The following is a 24,808-nucleotide window of genomic DNA, read 5'->3' on the forward strand; positions in this document are numbered from 1 at the left end:
TTTATACCAATAAAACTCAATAGGTCTTTCTTAAATTATCTAAATGTTAGTATGGCCAAAACAGTTTGCAGAAATTCTCAGATCCAGGGACTCTTCATGAAGCAAAATAGAATAAATCATTGAGTCATCATGAATAAATATGAGTTATCCATCAGAAATATTGTACTGTATTTGTGAGATTAAATTTTAATTTTAATAGATTTCTTGCAAACACCAGATTACCCACATTTTGTCCATTTTTTTCTCTCTCAGAAAAGAAAGCAGAATGCAGACCTTTGTAAATATTTTTCTGGGATTTTTTATCTTCGAGTCTGTTGGAGCTGCACCTATCACTGATAATGTAATTTATGATGCTGAGTTCTATGGCATACCACTTGGAGAGCTGCCTCACTCATTTGTCTACGATGAAAATGAGGAGTCTGACCAATCAGAGGTAATCAGAACTTCATTTATTCTATCTTTCCAAAGTGCACAAATGCAGTGGGTACTGATGAGTTTTTGTTGGCCATTTATCAGACAAGTCCACTCATGTGGTTGCTATTGCCTTTGGTTGATCAACAGTTTTCAGTGCTAATAACACACTGTAGTTCCTTCACATTTTCCCTAATCTACAAATGTGGCCAAAATATTTTCAGAATTTTTTTTTTTTTTTTTGTGTGGTAATCTTTGACTGAAGGTGAAAGCTACCATGCTTCCCTCCGGTCTCTTGCATTACCACAAATTCTGTTGGAGGTTGTCCTTGTGATTTGTCTGTCTGGATGAAGGACAGAGGTAGCTGAGATAGGACATCAAGCATTCCTTATTAAATGAAGTTGTAAAATGCTGTTTCCTGAGGTTATTTCTTATAGTAATAGATGTGTTCAACACAAGCATTTCAGACTATAAATGCTAGTGGTTTCTATTTCTCCTATAAAAGTGGGCAGAAGGAAGGAAAAAATAAAGGGAAAGCACTTGAATTGAAAAACAGGAAAGTAAGAAAGATTACTGAAAAAACATGGTGAAATTCTGTTATAGTATGAGATAGTAAAATATGTTGCCTGTATAAGCAAGGGACTCCATTTGCTGACTTAAACACCTCCTTCCCCTCCTACATTCCTGTATTTCTCTACATTACTAAAAGTCTACATTAATTTTAATCTCACTCTGCTGCTTAGATATGGGCACAACTTCCCTGAAGGTGATATAAGTACTGTATGATGCAGGACTGAGTGCAATAGAAGTTGAGTGAAAAATTTAACATTTAAATAATAAAATGTATTTTTCACTATTAGACATAATATTGTAGCACTTTTTCACATAACAGTACATAATTCATGAAAATATGTTCCTCTGAGTGATTCATGATTGCAGCAGGAGGGACAGGATACTAGTCTTTCATCAAGGTGAGATCAAAATTGGATAGCAGCCTTGAAATCAAAGGACAGAGGCAATTTAAAAATAAATATATTCCAAAACCAGAGAACTGAAGAGATAAAAATCATATCAGAGTTTGTACTAAGATCACAACCTTACAGTTTGGAGGAAATCAATTTTGTCATCTAAGAAGGAGTAGAAGAACTTTGCTCTAAACAAATTACTTTGCTTTTGGCCTGCTTCCCTGTGCCATGCAGAATAAAAGCCCTTTACATATCCACGCACTTGAGCTCTTTTCCCTGATAGTCACCCCCACTTTTAGCCACTGGATAATTGGACTCTCTCTATTTCACATTGACTAATAAGTCACAGTTCCTGTCTTTCTTTCCTCTTAAAAATGAAGCCTTTATCAGTCCTGCAGAAAAGGCTTCCTTCCCAGAAACGGGAGAGGCTATTTTGTATGTGTCTCACCACAGAGATCTTCTCATTCAAACAACAGATTCCTTACTAATGCATTGAATGGTAGGTGGGACTCTCCTGTGCTGTGCTTGCTCTGTGATGTCCTATGACACCAAAACATGGGGTGGCCCCTTTCCAAGTTTCTGAGTGAAGGATAGAAAAGACAAGGCTCCTGTGCTTCTTTTCCAGCTGAAAGGAAATTCAGGATGATCAATATTGCACCCAGAAAGAAAAGATACAAGTCCTATCAGAGGTTGCTTTCTTTAGGGAAGCATGGAATAGGCAGAGTCCAAATAGTCTTTTCATTTTGTCTTGTAAACTTCTTTTCCAGAGCAGGATTGTCTCCCATTACTGAGGTCTTCAGACAGCCTTCTTAAAATTCATCAAGTGAAAGTCATCCATCATAGCAGTTGGAAGGAATGTTACTTTGCATATGGATGGACCTCCCTGTGAGAGACTTTTTTTCCTAGATGTTTAGCCAAAATCTTTTGCTTACATTCCTCTGACCATGTACCACCCAAAAGAAACCTAAGCATTCACAATTCCCGTAAACCCAGGAGAGCTCAGAGTGGTCAGCGCTGTAGAAATCAAGCAGCTTTTATAGACATGCATGTCAGTCTTGCAACTTATCTTTTAGACATTGAATATCATTGATGTCACTCAAGTTTTAAACAGAATGCATTTGATTTCTTGATTGTGGTTATGGCTTTCATCCCTACAATCCTGTTATCATAAAGATGTGAACTACACAAGTGGCTCTATGTGTAAAACCCAGTATTTATGCAAGGTCACAAGTTAGTTTTTATTATGCATAGCTAAAATGATGAGGAATACCAGAGACCCAGACAAACAGCAGGCCTTCATTAGATCTAGCCTGTGTGCAGTAACTCTTTAGGGCCTGATTTAAGACCTGCATTTCCTTTTAGAGAACTCTGAATCATGCCTTTAGTCTTCTGAAATAGTGGAGAAAAAACAAAATAGCATTTTCTGTTGTTGCAGTCTTCAGTTTAAGATCTTAAAATTCAGTTATGTGCAAATATAAATCATTCTGTTTAACGTGGTTTTAGACTCATTGGAGAAATACAAACTTTTCCAACGTTGTACATCCAACTGATTTTCAGCAAGCCCAGGAGACTGACTGGTTCTAGGACTTCAGATGCGTTTGGTGTGTTGCTCCTGTTGATTTCAATGGGAATTAGGCATCTGTGCATCTTAAGGAATTAAACTGAAGTGCCTATGCCAGTATGTCCTTTCCAGAATGTTACCTATTGGGTACTGTAATCACTAATTCAATGTGTAACAACTAAAATGTGGAAAGACCTAAGGTAATTAGAGAGGGATTCCTCACACTCATTCTATCTGGCTAAAATTAGGTGTTGCATCCCAAGACCAACCTCAAAGACAAGTCTGCATCATTCTCTTGGGATATCTATTGTGGTGGGTTGACCTTGGCTGGCTGCCAGGTGCCCATCAAGCTGTATTCTCACTCCCCCTGCTCAGAGGGACAGGGGGAGAAGTTGAGATTAAAAACTTGTGAGTTGACACAAAGGCAGTTTAATGAAGAAAAGCAAAGGTTGCGCACAGACGCAAAACAAAGCAAAAAGATTTATTCTCTACTTCCCATAGCAGGTGATGTCCAAACACTTCCTGTGAAGTAGGGCCCCAGTACACATAGTGGTTGCTTTGGAAGACAAATGCCTTAATAACAAAGACTGCCTCCCCACCTTCCCACCTACTCTCTCTTAGCTTTTATTACTGAGTGTGACACTATATGGTATGGAATATCCCTTTGGTCAGTTTGGGTCAGTTGTCCTAGCTACGACCCCTCCCAACCTCTTGCCCACATCCAGCCTACCAGCCTTAGGGTGGGGAAGGGAGTTGGAGAGACATAATGCTGTGAGAGCAGTGCTCAGCAGTAGCCAAAACACTGGTGTATTATCAACACCTTTCCAGCTTCTCTAGCACTGAGGGCTGCTATAGGGAAAGTTAATTCCATCCCAGCCAGACCCAATATGCCTATCATCTTTCTCAAATAACTTTGGATGGACCCTAGGCACCTGTCTCAGGCTTAGCACTAAAATTTCAGCTTAAAAAATTGATCAAGAATGGCTGAGTCCAAGTTCATGACTTCTTTTCTATTTCTCATACGCTGGAAACATTTTTCTTTGTGAACTATGTATGCCAAAAACTAAGTGTATGCGTATATATACATGCACATTGGCTTGTAAATATTTTTCTGAGAACATTTTACCTAGATAATAGCTGTTGATATTTTCCCACTTGAAATCTATTTTTCTCATAGATTTTAAAGTAACTTTAAGGTTTGGAAAAGTTACCTAACTATGGAAATTAGAGGTTATCTAGCATTGCCCGCTAATATCAGCAGGTCTGTTTCATTTCTTTCATTCTTTTCATTATATTCAAGATGTGTACATGGAACACATTTTTTAATGCAAAGATTTTGCATGGGAAAATACCTGTAGCTGTGAATTTTTTGAAGGAATTGTATTGAATCTTCAATCAAAGCTATGCATTCTCATATATTAGATGGGTGAAATCTGGGCTATAAAATCTGTGGTTTCCAAGTTCCCAGGTTAGTGAGACATGGAAGGTTTAGCTAAAGCTTTGCATCCAAAGGGAAACTGTTACGGAAAAAGCCTTAAGTAACATATCACTCAGAAACAAAATGTGTATAGAGACTTTAGAGAGAACAGTATCAACACTTTCACAGATAATGGTGAAAAAGACAATGTAAAAGAAAAGCCTGTTACCAATGAATACATTCCAAGGTCCTAAAGGAGAAAAAGGCTGCAAAGGAATGTCACTGTAAGGTAGTGTACAAGCTTTGTGTTGGATTTATCTTCTGAAACTGACAGCTACAACATTATAAACATGAGCTGCTGTATAACCCCTTTTCTTCACAATACGTTTCATTGTTATTTTCAATTAATATTTATATCACAATAGGGTCCAGAGGCCCCAGTCAAGAACGGGTCTTCATTGTTACAACTGTTCTGCAAACATATACAAAGACTGATTTCCTTCTTTAAAATGGATACTATCAAGCCAGACTGTCAAAGGCATTGCTGTGTAAGTTTATCACTGGTAAAACAGGAGGCTCAGAGTTTTTGCCTCTTTGAAACTAAAACTTTGTTTGGCTAGCATGTGAGAAAAACAAATTATGGAGAGAGATTCCTATGTACATTAGCTACTAATGTCTAATAAAATAATATCGCAAATTTTTAATTACAGTGCCCATTAAACATAACCAGTCCATTTTCCTTCAGGTAGGAAAAGCTAAGTTAGAAAAATAAGAAGTGAAAATATAGGGGCATCATAAAATTATTTTCATCAATAAAATATGCTCCCAATGAGTCTGAGAAGCAAGGGAGCTATCATAGCACTGCATAAGCAGCAAACCAAGGGAGTTGAATACAGATTGGTCTGTGTCTGAGTACACAGAAGTGGTGATCTGGAAAGTACGATCCACAAAATAGTCATAAATAAGCACTGTTAAAGTCTAATATTTAATCCTGCATTAGCTTGTTGAATTTGAATCAAACTGATAATAGGATATTCAGGTGCCTGCACAAAGCTTAGAACTTGAGTCATACACATACATTCACTTAAATGGATGTGCACATTACACACAAAGCATCTCTGCTGTTGCCATAACACACTTGAAGATGGGTCTTACTTGTGCATGAACTCCCTCTTGCCATTCGGCAGAGTTGAAAGAGGCTTACGCTGCTGTTTCTGTCTTTGTGGCAGGTATCTGATTGAATAAGAGACTTCAGGGTGGATATGCAATGACTTTCAGAATATGTCATATATACCTTTAGAAAACTTATGAATTGGTACAAGTAATGTAGAAGTCTACATAGTTGATAAGAGAATTAAATTTACCATTTGAAGCTTTATCCTTAAATAGGAAATTTTCTATTTTATCAGAAAAGCTTTGACTACAGCTCTTATATTCACTTGGCTGTTCATAACCAATACCATATGCTTATGTACAGATGTCTTCACAAAAGGTGAACATTTCTGTGGATTAAAAAGTAGTCATGAAATACCTGAGTGATGTTTCAACTATTTCAACATATAGCAAAATCAAATATCAAAGATGAAAAGGAAAGACTTGAAATAACATGTTAGTCCCTAAGTTCTAGTACAACAATCCAAGAAGAGCTTGTCTCACTGACTTAGCTATCTGAAATGTTATAAAGACTAAGTGTACTAAGTGTACTAAGACATTCTTAAGCACCTAAAACTCTGATACTGGGCATGCCGTTATCACTACCTCAGCTGAACAGAGTAACTACATCCTTCTCTTGCCTCAGACTAGGTGAGATTCTCTAAGTAGTTGTAATGGTTTGAAAACACCTAAATTGGTCCATCTAGGGCTCATTGCTTAAGGGTAACTATCACACTGTTTGAAATTCCTGTGACAGACGTGACAGCTGAAACTACACAGTGACATTACACAGACCTTTTAGAGTAGATACTTGCTACCTCAATTTCCCTGGTCACTTAAACTCTTTTTTTATTTCCAGACTTGCAGTTTTGTGGCTCCTTTCAGAAAAAGTAATGTGCATCATCCCAACTGATGTGGGATATGAAACAAGGATACAAATATTTTAGAAAATTACCCCAAATTCCTAAATTGTACCCAGGGCTATATATTTTTTCTGAACATAGTCAAGTTATATAGTATGTGCATTTCCATCCCATTTAAAAATAAGATAAGAATCATTTTAGAGCAAATCGCAACAATCAAGAGCATAGTCTGGGACACAGTTCAGTGGGAAGAGTGTTGTGGTTCTGCTCTGAGTCTGCTCTGAGTCATTGTTTTGTTCATGTTTAGTAATTATCTAATGCATGGGACATTAATAATCCTTTGAAAAAAGTCCAAGGTCTCTTTCTTTCATATTAGGCTACATAATGGTTTCCTTTGGCTTGTTCTTCTTCTTCTGCCATGAATTTTGCCTCTTTGGATATATTCGCACTTTGTTTCAACATCTCATCCAAACTCTCCTCTGGCCCCCATTTGATGATTAGGATGTCTTCTGGAACAGCGTGTTTTGCGGTGCTGGCCTCCTCAGGCTAGGAATTTGTGTCTCAGCTCTCTTGCTTTGATGAATGGAAAACCAGAACCTTTGTTTTCATCTGAACTGAAATGGAGTAAAACAGTTGTGCAAATTTAGCAGGTGGGTTCTTTAATTTACTTAGGTGCAGGAATGGCTCATTCCCTACACAAATAGCCTTAAGTGTGAGACAGCTCAAAAAATTTTTCGGAACATGCACAACTGTAAAGCCCTAATGAAATTTCTGTCTGAATCCTTAGCTGCACAATATGTTTCAGGCACTTGAGTTAGATAAGTATAACTTCACTGAATCTCTTTCGCTAGATTCCTCAATGCAACCTAGTATCTTTTTAGATGCTTAAAGACTTGGTAGACTTTCCACCAGTATCAACATAGCTGTTGTTTTTAATGACTTGTACCATTTTTTTGTTTTGTTTAAAGAAAAAAATAGTGTAGAAATAGTACTGCAGTAATTGTATATATTTCATAGCAGCACAATCCCTATTGTGACATCACAGAAGTCCAAGGATTGAAAATTTTGTTATTTCTCAAGAGTGGTTTTGGCTCTGGTTTTCTTTATGGGACATCTAATCTTGAACCAGCTTCCAATTTCTGCTTTTCAGCTTCCACGCCCAACTTAGCTCTTATTAATAGAGGGGGAAATAGTAGCTGTGGATAAAATTGCTGCACCTATCAATCCTGGACATAGAATTCAGACCAGAAGTTCAAGACAAAGTAGGAAGCACAAAAATTTAATGTGCAGAAAAAAAATGTTCTTTTTTTATTATTATTCCTTTTTTGATATTGGTGTTCCTTATTTTTAGAGTTGTGTAGAAATGCCTATTGTTATGATGCAGAATGTCCCTCCCAGTGGCAGAACATATATCACACCTGCGCCCCTGTCCTCAGCACTTTCTTCCTTGCACCGTATTCATATCCTGGTCCTGTCACTAAATGATTGTTAAATGATCTTAACGCTGGCGAACATTTCTATATAGCATAACAGCCCACACTGTGAAGACAAACCTAAACTATCAGAAACTTCTCTAGTTCTCAAGATATAGCAACTTGTGACCACTATGCCTGTATCACTGCAGCTACATATATGTACCGGATTGGATTAAATCAGATGAAATGTCTTTGCACTATAAGCTGTAGAAATGAGAAGAAGAGCAGATCTGACACCAGACTTTGGCCTTGATGACTGGTAAAAAATACGGTTTCCTCCATATGGTCTCCTTTACGGCCAAAGGAAGATGGATAGGCACCTCAGGGAGTTAATTCACAACATATGTGTGCTGAACCTCCCTCAAGAGGTGATTCTTCCTCTGCTGTCTGCACCAGCAGTGTAAGGAGACTAAACTACTAAATAAGACACTTAAATTCAATGTCTGAAGTTAAGTGGAGTGAATCCAGTCATTTTTGTCCATGTTTCTAACACTGTTTGGTTTTAGTTTGGATTCAAAGCAATCACAGTGCATTTAGGAAAAGCCACGCTGTTGAACTGGGCAAAAGCATGTTCAGCTCCAGCAGTGCCTGGTCTGCCTGGACAGCATGAGGAAATATGCTTGAGACCCTGAACCCTCCTTTACAGTGAGCTCTGCAAGTACAGCTGAGGCAGCTCCTTAACACAGGTCTGAGGGTTGACAGTGTTTCTGGTAGATACTCTGATCATCTGAGTGATCTCCAACTTTGTCTGGCTGTGTATGTTTACTTTGTGGCTTGGATCAGCAGGAGCTCCTGTGGAAATATTAATTAACTAGCTGGGATTAGTGTTTTAAATAGTGCAAAGAGCCCTGTTCTGATTTCCAAAACTGCCATATTTCTCTCTGAAATGTTGTCTTGCAAAACTTCAACACTGTTCCAAAGAAAAGTGCCTGCTGTAGGCTAACTTAGATATTACATAGCCCTCAAAGCAGAATATTAGAAATAAAATCTGTAATTTCAAATACAGTGCTGGAATGAGACTTTGACTTCACTTGTACTCATGGAAATCCAGATTAGCTCCATTTATACTGAATTTCTTCATTCTCAGACAACAGAATTAGTAAGTAAAATCTCTGCAGCAATGCTGTGCAGCATAAATGTTTTTATTCAGCTAAAATCAGGCATGACATAGATACACTTGCTTTTGAGACAAGAAGCTTTAGGATATTCTGTGGTGAAGGTGCTAAAAAGACTACTTCTCTTTCTAAGACTAATTAAAAGAACTTCAGGGTCTACCTATATTTTCTAAGACAGACGCCACAGACATTAATTTCCAAAGAACTGAATTATAACTCTAGAGCTCTGTAACTTAAATATTAAGGTTGGTTTGACTGAAGTATGAATCGAAATTTATGCCTGTATGTGTTTGTAAAACCCAGCAGAAACAACAAAATAACTAAAAAAATGGAAGGCTTAAAGGGTTAAAAGAATGGCCTGCAGTGATAATGAAGGACACTGTACCCAACTGCACCACTTCCAGAACACTGTTCCCATCAGCAAAACTGAGGAATGTGTTGTTTATGCCAAAATCAGAGGTCCTGCATGCTGATAACATCACAGCACAGATGACTTCTTGGTGAAGACCCTTCATCCTAACACCAGCAGACAGGAAATAACGTTGTAGAATACAATATATACCATTCCTTTCCATGTTAGCCATCATGAAATCATATTCCCAATGAGGAAAAGGAGGCAATGAGCAACAACCTGGTGTAAGATTCATGGATGCTGGAGTATCCAAGACTCTGAGGAAAAAGATTGCCCTATGACAGCTGGTGAATCTTAAGGAGATAAAAACCTGTCCAAATGTTAGTTTTCAATGCTTATCGGGAAGAACACCAGAGGCGCTAAAAGGACTCAGTAGCTTCCATCCCTTGACTTCTGTGTTGAACACAGGTGATCCTGGCCAGACCACAGGGGCATGCACATTTAGGTATGTGGGAGTATGTGGGTGTAAATGTGCAAGTGATTAAAATCTGAGAGAATGACTGAGTAGGTAAAATCAGTTTACTTAGAAATTTTGTAAACAAATGTCAGCTTCCCCTTCCCCAAGATTTCACTTTTCTTACACTAATTTCTCCACACAACTTATTTATGTAGCTCTGTACAAGAAAATGACAATTTATCTGAGCTGCATAATTTGCAGTCTAAGTAGTTATTGCATTAATATGCAATGGCTCAGAGATCTATTGATTTTTAAGATAGCACAATAGGAGAAAATAAGACCTTAAAAGCAAAATTCAAGAAGAAACAATCATGAACCACTTTTGGAAAGGAAAACAAACCAAAAACCTCTACCATAATTAGACATTTTCTTGTAAGACTTTGGCAGTTTCAGAACAGCTGTGGGGGAAACTAGTTCCTTTTGATGGGTCAGTGTGTGGTACAACTGTCTCTTCAAGTTTATAATGTTTCTTTTTAAGTTTTGAAATTTTGTTTGTGTTTTTAAGTATTTTTTTTGCAGTAAAAGAAGCACTGAAACAGGACACACTTCAGATTCTCCTGTGGATTTAAACTTATTACATGTAATATATCAACTTTGTTTCTAAAAGATGTAGACATAACACAGTAGACAAAATATCTGCCACTGGAATTACACCACCTCAGAAGAAAAATGTGGCAACTGATGGCTTCCAACCTTGCCAATTACCTCTTTAAATCTATTTATTTCTTGTATGTTATTACTTTGCATAGATTATGTGAGTCCATAATCCTCATATAGGTTATTCCTATCTTCATTTCTATTCTGTTCCACCCCTACTGACTCCTAGCCCACAGATACTTTCATCTTACCTCCCACCCCCCCCGCCCCCCCCCCCCCCCCCAGCTGAGCCTCCTGAGCTGTTTCTAATCTTAAAAACCTTTTCATTTGTCTCACCTCCTTTTCAACCAATGGTGAGAGATAGATACCTAAAGAGCCCATCCTAAAAGAAGCATCTGTGGGCAATGGTTGGAGCTGCTTTTCAGAAGTTTCTTCTCATTCTCTGCTGACTGTGACATAGACTAAATGCCTAGCCTACGGATGACTGAAGTTACAAGTTGACTTTTACCAATTCTATTTTATTGCTCTTTGATATGTGCAGATTTCTGTGTTCTTTACTTTTAGTGGTCTGAAAGTGCCTCTGATTTGGCCATCCACATTAAGCAGTTCCATTTGTAAATGTAGTCACATTGGATAAATATAGGAGGGGGGAAAAATAGATACTCCATACAATCTTAGGAAATATATCACTCTCCTTTGGCATGCTCTGTGTCTAATATTCTGCACTGGTATTCTCTAAATCTCTTGATTGATTCCAAAGACAGAGTAGGTTAACTATAAACTGCATAGTTAGATTGCTAAAGGTAGGTGATATGGTTCGCTTTCAGTGTTTTCTTATGCTGTGTATTAAATCTGGCCTGGAGGCTAATTATGATTTGAAGACATGCAATTATTGACAAAAAGAAACACACTTTATTGTATTTGTCTACAATATTCTTCCTGCTTTGTGATTTTTCATAAAGAATATTACTTAAGAGTAGCAAAAGAAATACAACCCCACCCCCTCCACCAATGCCCCCAAAACCCTATGGAGAATAATACCATTAAGTGATACAGAATCATTTCTGTTTCAGTTTTTTAGTAAAGTGCATGTTGCCAAAAATAAACAAACATCTGGAAGATGAAGAATCATTCTGTACAGTATATAGTCCAAGAAACATCTTTGTCTTGTTACAATCTTGCGTGATTTATCAAATATGTAAAAGATAGAAAGCTGCATGGATCAGATGACCGATAATGGGGAACAGACTTTTACCTTTAGGTTACTGGTTCAAGTCCAACCTATGTACAAGTAAATACTGTTCATGCTCTAGGTCTGGTATGTCATACACATGTATCAGTGAACTCCTACTCCACTATCAGTGTAAAAATAGCAACATCATTAAATTCACTGTAATAACTGGTATTTTTTATGACAGTCACAACTGGTGCAGGAGACTCAATAGATAATGATAACTGCTTGGAATAGTTTCTCTAGAACCCAGATTTAGCAGCTGGCAAGGAAACTATGGGGAGGCTTTAAACTGTGCATCTCCGAAAGTAGATAGCATCCTGTAATAAGAGAGAGATAACAGCCTAGAAACAGAACTACCAGAAGTTAATACCTCTGCTTTGGTACCCAACAGCTATAGTGGTCAATCAGCTAAGAACATCTGAGAAAGCATAAAGCAAATCACAAATCCCAAGCTAGTAAATTCCATAAAGTATTCCCTCTAATATTCAGAGAAGTGACAATCAGTGTAGATGACCCCAATCCCATGACAAGAGAAAGGAACATTATCTTGGGTCTGAAGCCTATTTATAAACTGTATCTTGAAATTGCCATTCTCCAGAATATTATTTTCAGTAGAACTGCCACAAAAGATGCACACAAAGCCGTTAATAGGTATCAAAATCTCTGGATTTTGTTCCAAAGTTCAGGACAGGGGCTGTTACCTGATTTCCACAAAACTGGTGAAGAAGTAGACAGCATGTGCAAACACTTTAGTGCAGTACTACCCTGGGTCAATAAAAGTCTGGAATGCATCTCTCCCTCTAGGCCTCCTCCATTCGGAGAACATCTGTCCCATTTCCTTTGTTCCCAAAGTCTTCTTTTGATTTGTCCCCAAGTCCATTCCTGGTTAAGCTGTCTTACTGTCAGTGCTGCAGATGGGAACATTGTGTATTTGTCTGCACAAAGCAACAAGGTACATCCTTACTCACACCAACAGGTTACTCAGTCATAGTTCAGCTGAAGTTCATTTTGCTCACTTGATCACCATGTGTTTTGTAAAGTTATGATCCTAGTAACTGTATCAGGGCACTTTTACCTATAAACGCTACTTAGTAATAGTGTCTATGGTTTATTGGAAAACAACAAAAGGATATACAGAGAACTTGAAGTGCACTCAGTTGAAATCTGAGTCTGTGAGGTTCAGAGGGCTTCCTGGTTTTTCATTGCTTCCATATTCTCTGTCTTCAAGTGAAACTAATTAATGCAAAATATTTGAACCTATAGCCACTATATAACTTAAACCAAATTATGTCTGTGCAAAAAGTATATTTTAGATGGTTTAGATGTTCTCAGGTGGTCCAGGATTACAATGTTTAATACTGCTAGTAATGATATATAGCTACACTGCGAGATCCAGAGAGTTTATTATAAAGCGTAAAGTGTTTTCTTCCAAAATTGTCATAAATATATATATACACCTACGAATGTATATAGGTATTTAATATAAATGTATTTAAAATCTGTTCTATCCAGGAATAATAAGACAAAAATGACTCTATCTGCTAAATATTATACAGTTAAGCTAAGAGATTCAAACAGGGATCAGAATATAGCAAAAGTTTTACCTGTGCTTGTAATCCAGATCTCAGGTGTGTTAGTTCCTTTAACTTGTATAGTCAACATAGAAAGCCTAATTTAAAAAATCTTAACCACTTGTCCAGTCTGGATGCAATCTACTTTTACCTGTCTTTTACAACTAGAATTTATGAGCACTAGCGTGAGTGATTTCAACAACCGTTCTCCGTGGAGACAGCAAAGTCAGCAATAGTTGGGGGATGATCTAAAAAAGGAGATGTTTGGTCAGGTGGAAAACTTGGGATTCAATAGTTTTATGGTGGTGTTATGCTAGAAGGCTGCAGTAAGGAAAATCTTTATTAAAGTATAATTTTAGGCTTCAGTGCCTCCGTACTTGGGGTAAAGATATTGTGACAAAATTCCTATTTTTGGTCATGACTTGGATATAGGCTAAGGAGTGTTAACTGCAGCACAGGGGTGCAGAACCCACAGGGGTTAATGTAGTACCTAATTTTTAAACAATACCTCAGATGTGCAAAGCCCTATAAGGACACTAATTCATTGTCTGGGATTTAAAAAATAAAAAGTGCAGTTTCAAAGGAGGCCCTGACATGGTCAAACAATATTATTACACATGAGGAAATCAAGATACAGTGGTAAAGTAACTTGCAAAGGTCACACAACTAGAGTGCATTCTCAGTGTCTGGGTGATTACAGTAAACTACTCTGTCTCTTTGCAAACGTAGGCCCCTCTGCAACAAGCCTGGCAAAACTGAAATACTCTTTTTATGAGGGGTGATATGATGCAAGAAAATTGCTACATCTTAGTTTTTATCCTGAAATTATCATATAGCTAAATTAACAGAATGCATCTTTTGAAATAATGTTAACACAATAAAATTTACCATTTGACTAATTATGTTGAGTGGAGAAGAAAATGTAAGGTTTCTAGTTCCATGAAAGGATATGCCAAATTTTATAGGATTTTTCTAAATCAAGATTTTATCTAATATTTTTTACTTATATTCTTAATTTTTCACACTACATAATGCAGCCACTAATGAATGAAACTAACCAAAGCTTTCTGGTATTCAGATTCAGAAAAAAAGTTGATAAAACCACTGCCAATATATTAGCAAGTAGTATGTAAACTTACACTTCAGAATTCTTAGATAATAAAATTTTTAAATCATGTTAGTGTTCTTGAAACACAGACTGCACAACTACATTAGATTTGGATTTATGCTGGTACAATTTACAATTTTATGGTTAAATGACTTGCATCTTTTTGATGTTTCACAGCAAAGTTTCATTTGTCACACAGAATATATCAATTTTTATCAGAAATCTAATTTAATTTTAAATGAATGTGGAAAAAGCATTTTGTTAGTGCATGTTCTCACTAATGAAGTATATGCCTGTGTGCATACAACAAAACATTTAAAACACTGAGATAAAAAGTGAATAAGGATGTTGGGAGTTTCATGAATTGTTTACACATCATCAGAATTCATTATAGCTGCCAGATAAAATGTAGCTCAAGCACTAAGTCTCAGAACATATGTGACCTCTAGTGGGAGAATACGAATAACTGGAAGAGAAAGAGCTGCCAGTGGAAGTAAACAGTAACATTTCCTGTTTCCTCTTAATTTTCCCTAGACAGAGATTGGGACAGCACTACGTGCTATAATTCAAGAGAGTTATTCTTCTGCACCATTGACAGAAGAACCCGAGGAGGAAGCATCAACGCCAAAATTAATTGATGGGTCTTCAGCACAGGGGTCTGGGGTTCTTAGACTCCAAACTCAAGATGGTTAGTAGGAAAGAGAAATGACTTTTGTATGTGTAGCTTTGCTTTTGAGTGACCACATTGTGCTTGATTATGAATATCTACTTCTCTTACTGAAGAGGAGGTATATAATTTCGGTACCTCTCTTACTGAAGATAGGTATAACATGTCTATCTTGAATGCTCTGAAGTCAGATAGGTGACTAGACAAAATGTTTACATACTATTTCACTATGAAAATAACTGTGCCAATGAAGATTTTTTCAGATAAAATTTTACTTAATACTTAAACACTTACAACTTAAATATCCACTAATGGTTGGCAAATGCTACCAGTACTTTTTTTTGACTTTCATTTCAATATCATTACCAACTATCTTTATTTTATAATGATTTGTTACATGTTTTTCATAAATGTGTACATACAAAACATAATTTAAAGGTTGAAAAATTTTTGACCATGAAAACTAAAACCGGTGAAACTTAAGGAAAGGGAGCTATTTAGAAATTTTGGGTGAAGCTGATTTTCTGTTCTGAATAATAGCTACAGTGAAATTAGAACTTTCAACATCTCACAGGGGAATTAAAATTGTAAAACACAATCTGTCCCTCTCCCACACAGTCACTGTGATGCTAATAATTGGTATTTGTTAGCAGCTACTCTACTCTTGTAGTTGAAGCTTACTAGAGTTATCCACTGCTGTGATGGGTCTGTGTGTTGTATGATGATCAACATACAACAGGAAAATTCTACCTTTTACTATGCCTAAAACTATAAATGAGTGCCTCAGAAGACAAATGAAGAAAAAAAAAAAGAGTTCATACTTCCAAAATTGTGTGTTCAGTGAAGAGAAATTAATAATTCCTAGTCTTGTTTTTATACATATTACTAGTGAGACTTGACCAGGAAAAAAAAAAATACACTGATGTCAAAACAAACAAAAATGGAAATGAGAATTTCCCAGGAGAGGTCTGAAAAAAACCACAATTTTCTTCAATTCTGAAAGCTTCAGGATGTTACAAAACATTTCACGTAAATATTACATATTATGACTTCTGTATCTGTCAATATTTCTGAGCACTGAATGCAAATCAACTACTGCATCAACTAAAGATATGCATGGGAGGCTCAAGGCTGTAAAATATCAAGTCAGATTTTTTTGTGTCCTTATTTCTTTTCAGCAACATATTTTCCTGTCAGATGTTGCTGTTCTTGGCTTGGTACTGGATAGAAGACTACAAGGCTCAGGAACACCAAGCCAAGTTCATTTTTCTTGTTGATATCTTTTTGAATCTTTCCCATACTTCTGTCCTTTTTCAGATTACACCAGCCATAGGTGACAAGTAGCACCCCTCAAAGATCAAAAATAGGACAGAAGGGGAAACTTTGTTCCTGTACTGTGTTGCAATATTTTGAAAAAATGTCAGCCATCCTGAACTTTACATTCATTTAGGCCTAGATTTCCTGGAATAGTTCAAGATGTGACAATTTATTTTTTCTCAGTGTCAGGCTTGCTCCCTGTGGCTGATTTAAACTGTCCTGTGGAGAAAGTTAGGGAAAGTATAAAAAGAGTCTTATCTCTCCAGAAATGTTAATCCTGGATGCCCAGGTATTGATTCTTAAATAACAGAGTACTCTGGTCACTGATGTTTTAATCTTGCTTGAAAAGACACCACATATATAGCCCCGCCCTTCAGTTAGTTACTGCTGCCTGTTGGTAATTGACACAGATTAAGAAATCTTCTATGTAGCCACAACTGATATGGAGAAAAAAACTCATCTGCAAGAGAAACATTTTTGTACTCATTAATTATGCTACTATTTTGTAACGTAACCAGAACAAATAACCAGCCATCTGCTACAAGGAGGAGAAAAACATAAAAGTATTTCTATGGGATTAAACACTGAGAAACAGATATGGTGATTTATGCCCATAATCAAAGAAAAGATGCATCAAAAATTCAACACACATAGCGACTAACAACATTTCCTACTGAAAATGACACACAAACCAGTCAGTGTCACTACTCTCATCAAATCTGAACAGCACTATCAAAAAGAAACTTCTGAATTCATGGTATTCGTGCAGTTTTATGAATGAGGTAAAATGGCTTCATTTTCATTTTCATGAACTTCTGCTGGTAATCAAATGTTTTGTTAACATGGTCTCCAAGTTACCTTAACTCAGACTGATAGAAAGGTTTTTCATGATGCTGAATTTCTGGATCACAAAACGTAAATAAATAACATGCAAAGGAAATTGATATTCTTCTCTATAGTTCTGTAGGAAAATATTAATTTTCTTACAAATTATTCAGAAGTACTATTTATAGAACCAAACTTGGGAAATCATAACAAGTTTCAGTCATCAGCTGTTATTTCTCCATCTAGATGGAAGTACACACTTGCCAGTTTAGGGGGAAACTGATCTTTGGTTGGCTGCTGTCACCTAATATTCTATTGTTATAGCCTGAGAAACATTGTATCAGAACAAGTTAAATGACCTTCTAATAGGCACAGGAAGAAAAAAAAATAGTTTTAAGCAGAATTTAATCACTTTCTTGTTGCAATTATATGCTGTGGTGATCAAACCAGAATAGGAGTGAACTATATCATCAACAAATTCTTATCATTATGTGCTTAGGTGAGCATTTAATTGTAGTAATTTACATATCATTTTTGTACACTTTTTTTGTAACAAACTCTTTTCTTTTAAATTCTTTGATAGGTCTTCCCACTTGCCTTTTGTGTACATGCCTAGGGACCACAGTCTACTGTGATGATCATGAGCTTCATGCTGTTCCACCGTTGCCTAAGAAAACAACGCATTTCTACTCACGCTACAACAGAATCAGGAAGATCAACAGAAATGACTTTTCTAACTTAAGTATGGATAGTAGTATTGTTGCAATTAGCTTTAATTACTATTAGTTCTGGCTCATACTAATCTAAGACCTAGCGATTCATTTTATGTAATGTTTGATGATGGTAGGTTTGTACACATAAATGCACACATGGAAAAATGGTTTGCTGCTTTTGAACATAAAGGTCAATGCTGCAAATGCAGACTGTCAAATTTTTGAATTATTAGAAATAACAACGTTCATCTATCTTTTTTGTGTTACTTGTAATCAACTTTAGAAAGGTAGGAAAAAAACCAAATGTCATGGAACATTTGTAGAATATTAGAAAGTACGGTTTTCCTAAACCAGACAAGTTTTAGGATCAAATATTTGCAAAGTATCTGTGTGAAAGGAATTTTATCTTTAAATTTTACCTTTAAAGTATACACTCATTGGTTTACTCCAGAATTAACTAAGAAAATCCTCAGTAAATGAAAACTGATAATCCAAAACCACTTCTGGCCTAAAACTGCCCAAAATTGGTGCTTTAGGCAGCTTATATTTTCACATTTCCTACTTGAGATTCTAAAGATACCTGATGTTTCAGGCAGTATTAAGTCTACCCTGTTTAGAGACAGGGACTGCTATACACTCACCAGCTTGAATATCAAGCCACGTGCTTTGGTTTTTTTTGTTTTAGACCTAACTTTGTGTAACAAATGCTTAATGATTTCATGATGAGAAGTGTGGAATCAGTGTCAAAAAAGGCTACTACAATAATTCAGGGGAATATAAAGATCCTTCTATGAAAGAAAACTATAATGGTTTGGCTTGCTCAAACCAAGATGGAGGTTTGGGAGAAACACAACTGATATATAAAAAACCAAGGGGAATAAAGACTAAGAAGAGGGAAAATGTATTTAGGTCAAAATATACTGTTAACATAAGAATAAAATAATAAAATAAAATAACCATTAAAAACATTCTGGGTGGAAAATAGAAGTAAGATACAGAATAATTAATTTAAAATTGATGCATATTAATGCACTGATATTTAGACATGGCTGTATTTTGCCAGAAATAACTTTCATTTTCTTTTTTTTGATTGGAAAATTTCTTTGAGCATATTTTAGCAAAAAAAGCCAAGATATCAAATTTCTTACATATAGGAAAATGTTGAAAATAAAGAAACGTGGAACAAGGTGATAGAGAATATGTTCATTTCCCTTTAAATGTTATTTTTCCAACAGAAAATAATTTAAAAGATTCCCAGAACACACAGAAATTTTAAAACTATTAACGTTAAAATCTTTCACTGAAAGATATACAGAGAATGACACAGGCAATTGTAAGCACAACGAGAATGAGGTGTTGATCCTCTTCCTTAGGAGAACTGTTCAAATATGGATTATTGTATTATATACAGAGAGAAAGCTGTGACATTGTGGGTCAGGAATGGATCTGATTCAAGACACTTCACCTATAATTTAAATTTTTGCCTTTTTTAAAAAACTTTCAGGAAATATATTCTTACGTGTTTGTTGTATCTTATTTCTCTGCCAGAAAATTTAAAAAGGATTGATTTGACTGCAAATTTTATATCAGAGATCCATGAAGATGCCTTCCGGAGGTTGCCCCAACTTGAGGAGCTGGTGCTCCGTGACAATAAGATAAGACAACTCCCTGAGTTACCATCTACCTTAAAATTCATTGACGTTAGTAAGAACAGGCTTGGTCGCAAAGGAATACGTAATGAGGCATTTAAAGTAAGTCTGGATTTGATGGGAAAATCTTTTCTTCCTCTCTCCAAAGGATGTGGTCAGAAGAGCAGCCTAAGTGTCACTCTACACTAGTAAAACTGTTAAGATTATAGGCACCATGACTGTGCTGGTTGCTGTGTAATCTATAAAGATGGAGCAAGATGTATGAGCACTATCAGCAGGACATTAGAACCCTTTTTATTCCTCTTTACAAAGATCCACACAAGACACACGATGGCATACTATGTTTGCATCTATAAACCAACTACCCACATGACTAGCAAGACTTCAGAAAGCTGTTTGCTGTTCCTTTACAAGTAGGCAAGAGGGAAGGGCAAAGCTATGGATGCTGCTGCTTCAAACTTACTCTACCATGTATCTACATGGGAACTTCCTAGAGGATTCACTAAATGTATATACTTTCTTTCCACCTTGAAAAGCAAGGAAATTGGAACCCTTGAGTGATTGTCCTTCCTTGAGAATTTTGGTGGGGAGAAGCAGCCTTGTACTGCTCCTAATTGCATGTGAATTCTGAAGTCATAGAATATAGGCTAGTTTCATATGTTAGACCTGGCTCATATGCACTATTCAGTTGGATCCAAGAAGGCAGTTGTAACCAGCCATGTCTGAATTCCTCCTTTGGAAGACAGCTTCTCAATGAAGCAACCAAGAGCAGTTACTGAATCAGATATTTTCTCCAAGCCCAGCATAAGGCAGTTCTTGGGATTAGGAATAATGGGCAAAAATCAGACCCTCAAATTGAGACTCTGGCCTAGTACCCTTTTCTTTTGCACTCTCCTGATTTTAGCCATGAAGGAGTCTCAGCCTTTATCTTCCATATTTTTCAAGGACCTTCACCCTGATATCTCAGAGTTCTGTCAGTGGGAATTAAACTAAGACACTGCACTCAAAGAAGTAGTTAGGTACCATCATAACTTGTGAGTGTAAAAGGGGGCAAAATGAGAGTATTCTGCTGAGCCTGATTGACCTAGCCAAGTTTATATCTTACTACTGTTTCAACTACCAGATGAAGTTTCTTCTTCCATTAATACAAGGGAGAAAATTATTTACCTTTTCAAATCGCATGAGAAATTTATTTTTAGCTCAGCCATTTCTTAGGCAGTTATAATTTGCTTCAACACCAATACACTTCTGCAAAATTGAGTAAGGTCACAAAAGCAAGAAAACAGACAGAATAGGAAGCCTTTCTGCACAAGGACTGGGAGAGGCAGTATTTTTACTTTAGAACATCACTGAAATTACATCTCTATCTATGAAGTCCCTAGACATTTCAAAGAAAGATTTCCTTCATCTTAATCCAAACACCTAATCTTCAACAACAGCTCTTAGCCTGTGCAAATGAAAGTTCATGACTGTCTTTGAATTTCTGCCTTTTCAACCATATCATGCTGAAATGAAGTGTGTTTTCAGTGGTGCTCACTGCAGTGATAGATTTCAAACTTACTTGCTAGAGATTTTCAAAAATGTCTAACGTTTTCCCCTGCCTTTTTCCTTCATCCTCTAGGATCTGCATGAACTGCAGCATCTTTACATCACTGACAATAACTTGGATCATATTCCCTTTCCGCTCCCTGAAAGCCTCCAAGCTCTTCATCTTCAGGTACGCTACAAAAGTAATGGCTCTATAGATCATGTTCAAATAGTAAGTAAAACTGTTTTGTTTTGTTTCTTCTGTTTATCCAAAAGTATACTTACCTGACTAAACAAACTATTGGAAACATACAATTAACTAGTGAATGAGTATTTGAAAGAAGTAACATTTAGCTCAGCTAAGGATTAATTATTAGAATTTGTAATACAATATTTTTCAAACATAAAAGTCTAGATTTATTGTTAGTACAGATTAAAGTTATGTTCACAGCAACATCACTATAAGAGATTTCAAAACCAGAAATCCCTCACACTGCTCATACAAATCTTCCAAAAGGAATACTTTTAGATACCCAAAGAAACGCATTTCATTCTCTTAATAAAGGTCATTCCCAGTTGTTAACATTTTTCAGCCAAACTTTTCCATTTGACTATGTGGAACGTCCCATCCATCATCCTTCTGTAATCCTTTTTGTTTTTTTGCATTTGCTTTTACCTAAACTTTTGTTTCTGAATTCTCCCTTCTAACCTTTTCCATTTCTGCTTCTTTCCCTTTATCTCATCTTGTACCAATGCCTAGTTTTGATTATCAGATGTTTTAATTTATTCCATAATACAGCAAAAAACCTTTGACTAAATAACCTGATGTACCATACATAATTTGACCTCTATCTTTTAATAAATAAATCTATAGAAATACTCAGCCTGCTAGCTATTTTTTTCACCTGCCCATACCTGTAAATTAAATATTCAGTGGTATGTGTTACAGACCATAATGATCTGGACTTTTTCCACACCAACTTCTGACTAGCGAAGTAGTGGAGAAGGGAAGAATTTTCAGACAGCTCTCATTTCAGGAGGTGACCTTTTTAGTCACTATTTAGACACTGTTTCCATTTAGACACTGTTTCCAACAGCATTCTCCTGGCAAAACTGGCTGATCATGTCTTGGATGGGCACACACTTTGCTGGGTAAAAAACTGGCTGGATGGCCGGGCCCAAAGAGTTGTGGTGAACGGAGTTAAATCTGGTTGGCGACCGGTCACGAGTGGTGTCCCCCAGGGCTCGGGTTTGGGGCCACTCCTGTTTAACATCTTTATTGATGATCTAGACAAGGGGATCGAGTGCACCCTCAGTAAGTTTGCAGATGACACCAATTTGGGTAGGAGTGTTGATCTGCTTGAGGGTAGGGAGGCTCTGCAGAGAGATCTGGACAGGCTGGAGCGATGGGCTAAGGCCAACTGTAGGAGTTTCAATAAGGCCAAATGCCGGGTGCTGCACTTTGGCCACAACAACCCCCAGCAGCGCTACAGGCTTGGGGAGGAGTGGCTGGAGAGCTGCCAGTCAGAGGGACCTGGGGGTGTTGACTGACAGCCGGCTGAACATGAGCCAGCAGTGTGCCCAGGTGGCCAAGAAGGCCAATGGTATCCTGGCTTGTATCAGAAATAGCGTGGCCAGCAGGGACAGGGAAGTGATCTTACCCCTGTACTCGGCACTGGTGAGGCGGCACCTCGATGACTGTGTTCAGTTTTGGGCCCCTCACTACAAAAAGGACATTGAATTACTCGAGCGTGTCCAAAGAAGGGCAACAAAGCTGGTGAAGGGTCTGGAGCACATGTCGTATGAGGAGCGGCTGAGGGAACTGAACTGGGGTTGTTTAGTTTGGAGAAGAGGAGGCTGAGGGGAGACCTCATCACCCTCTACAACTACCTGAAAGGAGGTTGCAGAGAGCTGGGGATGAGTCTCTTCAATGAAGTAACAAGCGATAGGACAAGAGGTAATGGCTTCAAGTTGCACCAGGGAAGGTTTAGACTAGATATTAGGAAGCATTTCTTTACAGAACGGGTTGTTAGGTGTTGGAATGGGCTGCCCAGGGCAGTGGTGGAGTCCCCACCCCTGGAGGTGTTTAAGAGTCAGGTTGACATAGTGCTTAGGGATATGGTGTAGCTGAGAACAGTCAGTGCTAGGTTAATGGTTGGACTAGGTGATCTTCATGTCTTTTCCAACCTAGATGATTCTGTGATTCTGTCTCAATTTTCTGACAATGTTGTATTCTAGCAATTCATTATTGAAAATGGTTCACTTCAAGAACAAAACCTCAGCAAAGATAAGGTATATAAGAGGAATTCAAAGGAATAAAACCTAAAGCATTCAATTTTCCCTGTATATATACAGATGGGGTTAACGTTAAGCTCATGTGAGAGGGCCTGAGGGAAGAAATTTGTCCCAGATCAAATTGCAGATTTGTGCTTTTGCAGGTTGAGGTGTATCAAGCTGACAGAGTGATAATTACGGTTCTATGATTTTTGGAGTGGCCTATGTTGGTTCCAATTTGCGTTAATAAGGCTCTTCAATATGATCCTGGATATGAAAGTGCTCTATACTTCTACCTGGCCCTTCCTGCAAAGCCTGTCTCTGGTACAAGGTTTGAATTACTTAGTTTTGAAGCTTTGCATTGGCCAAGAATTTTCCCACTACTTGGAAGATTTCTCTGTTGATGACTTGCAGCCCTTGGGATCAAACAAGTATCTCTCTAGGCACTGAAAATACATCCATAAATTGTTCTTCAAATAGTAAAAAATTACTTTTGGGCAACTATTCTGATAGCTTTTTTTTTTTTTAGAACAACAACATTCAAGAGATGCATGAAGACACTTTCTGCAAAATGAAGGATTTTACTTATGTACGTAGGGCTCTTGAAGACATCAGACTGGATGGTAATCCCATCAATTTGAGCAAAACACCTTATGCATACATGTGTCTACCCCGATTGCCAGTTGGTAACCTCATCTAAGCTTTGACAGAAGGCAATACTATCATACGTTATAAGAATCTTTAAAGACAAATTATTAACTCAGTGCTACACTAAGCAAGATGCATTTTTTTCAATCTCATTAATTTGAGAAATATTTCTATTAATAATTAAATCAATTATTGAGATACAACGAATAATGTGAAGTACTAAGACAACTCCATTATCTACTCAACTATAAGTTGCATAAGAATATCAAGAAAAATATTTTACTACAAAAACTGTACTGAAGGCAATAAAATGCAAAATTTTATGTTGAATTATTCAGATCTAATGTACGAATTCTAAAGTTAAATAATTTTATATGTTAAAATCTAATTATAATATCATAAAGAAAGAAATAAAAATAAAGTGTGTACACAGTTGAATATTTATCCCCTTCTTATTTAATTAAATATTTTTGTCAGAGACACATCAATTTTCCTACTTCTTTCCTTAAAGATCCCTTCATTTTGGAAAAGTACTAGCAATGTCCCAAAAACCATGTTTTCTTTAGCAACAGATTTTTTCTTTAAATCAGTAATGAAATATAGAGCTTAAACTTGTATCAGATTACCCCCCAAAAGTACATAAACTATTTATAACTTTGTAGTAATAATTGGTCTTTGTAATGCTGATGAGGCCCAAAGCTGTCTTCTGTATCTAATAAACTTGCCTGACAGATTATCTGGCTAATAAAAATCTCATGTAAAATAGCTTATTTGAGAAACACTGACCGTTATTTTGCATAGGACGTAGAAAAATCTCCCCTTGACATATTTACACAGTCACACAAAATAT

General features: G+C 36.9%; 1 protein-coding gene across 1 annotated transcript; it reads left to right on the top strand.

The window, feature by feature from the left end:
* Positions 1-265: 265 nt before the first annotated feature.
* On the top strand, positions 266-24,010 carry EPYC (epiphycan). Its single transcript, XM_074825418.1, has 6 exons — positions 266-433; positions 14,873-15,026; positions 17,731-17,889; positions 19,409-19,611; positions 21,131-21,226; positions 23,840-24,010. Exons 1-6 carry the CDS (start codon positions 266-268, stop codon positions 24,008-24,010), a joined length of 951 nt encoding a protein of 316 aa, XP_074681519.1.
* The last annotated feature ends 798 nt before the right edge of the window (positions 24,011-24,808 follow it).

Source organism: Strix aluco, chromosome 5 (genome assembly GCF_031877795.1).
Source record: "Strix aluco isolate bStrAlu1 chromosome 5, bStrAlu1.hap1, whole genome shotgun sequence".
NCBI lineage: Eukaryota > Metazoa > Chordata > Aves > Strigiformes > Strigidae > Strix > Strix aluco.

Bases quoted from the DNA above. Each gene is read 5' to 3' on its own strand.
- EPYC (XM_074825418.1), top strand. From the start codon at position 266: ATGCAGACCTTTGTAAATATTTTTCTGGGATTTTTTATCTTCGAGTCT. The intron at 15,027-17,730 runs GTTAGTAGGAAA...ATTCTTTGATAG, and splicing joins TAGACTCCAAACTCAAGATG to GTCTTCCCACTTGCCTTTTG. The intron at 19,612-21,130 runs GTAAGTCTGGAT...TTCATCCTCTAG, and splicing joins TACGTAATGAGGCATTTAAA to GATCTGCATGAACTGCAGCA.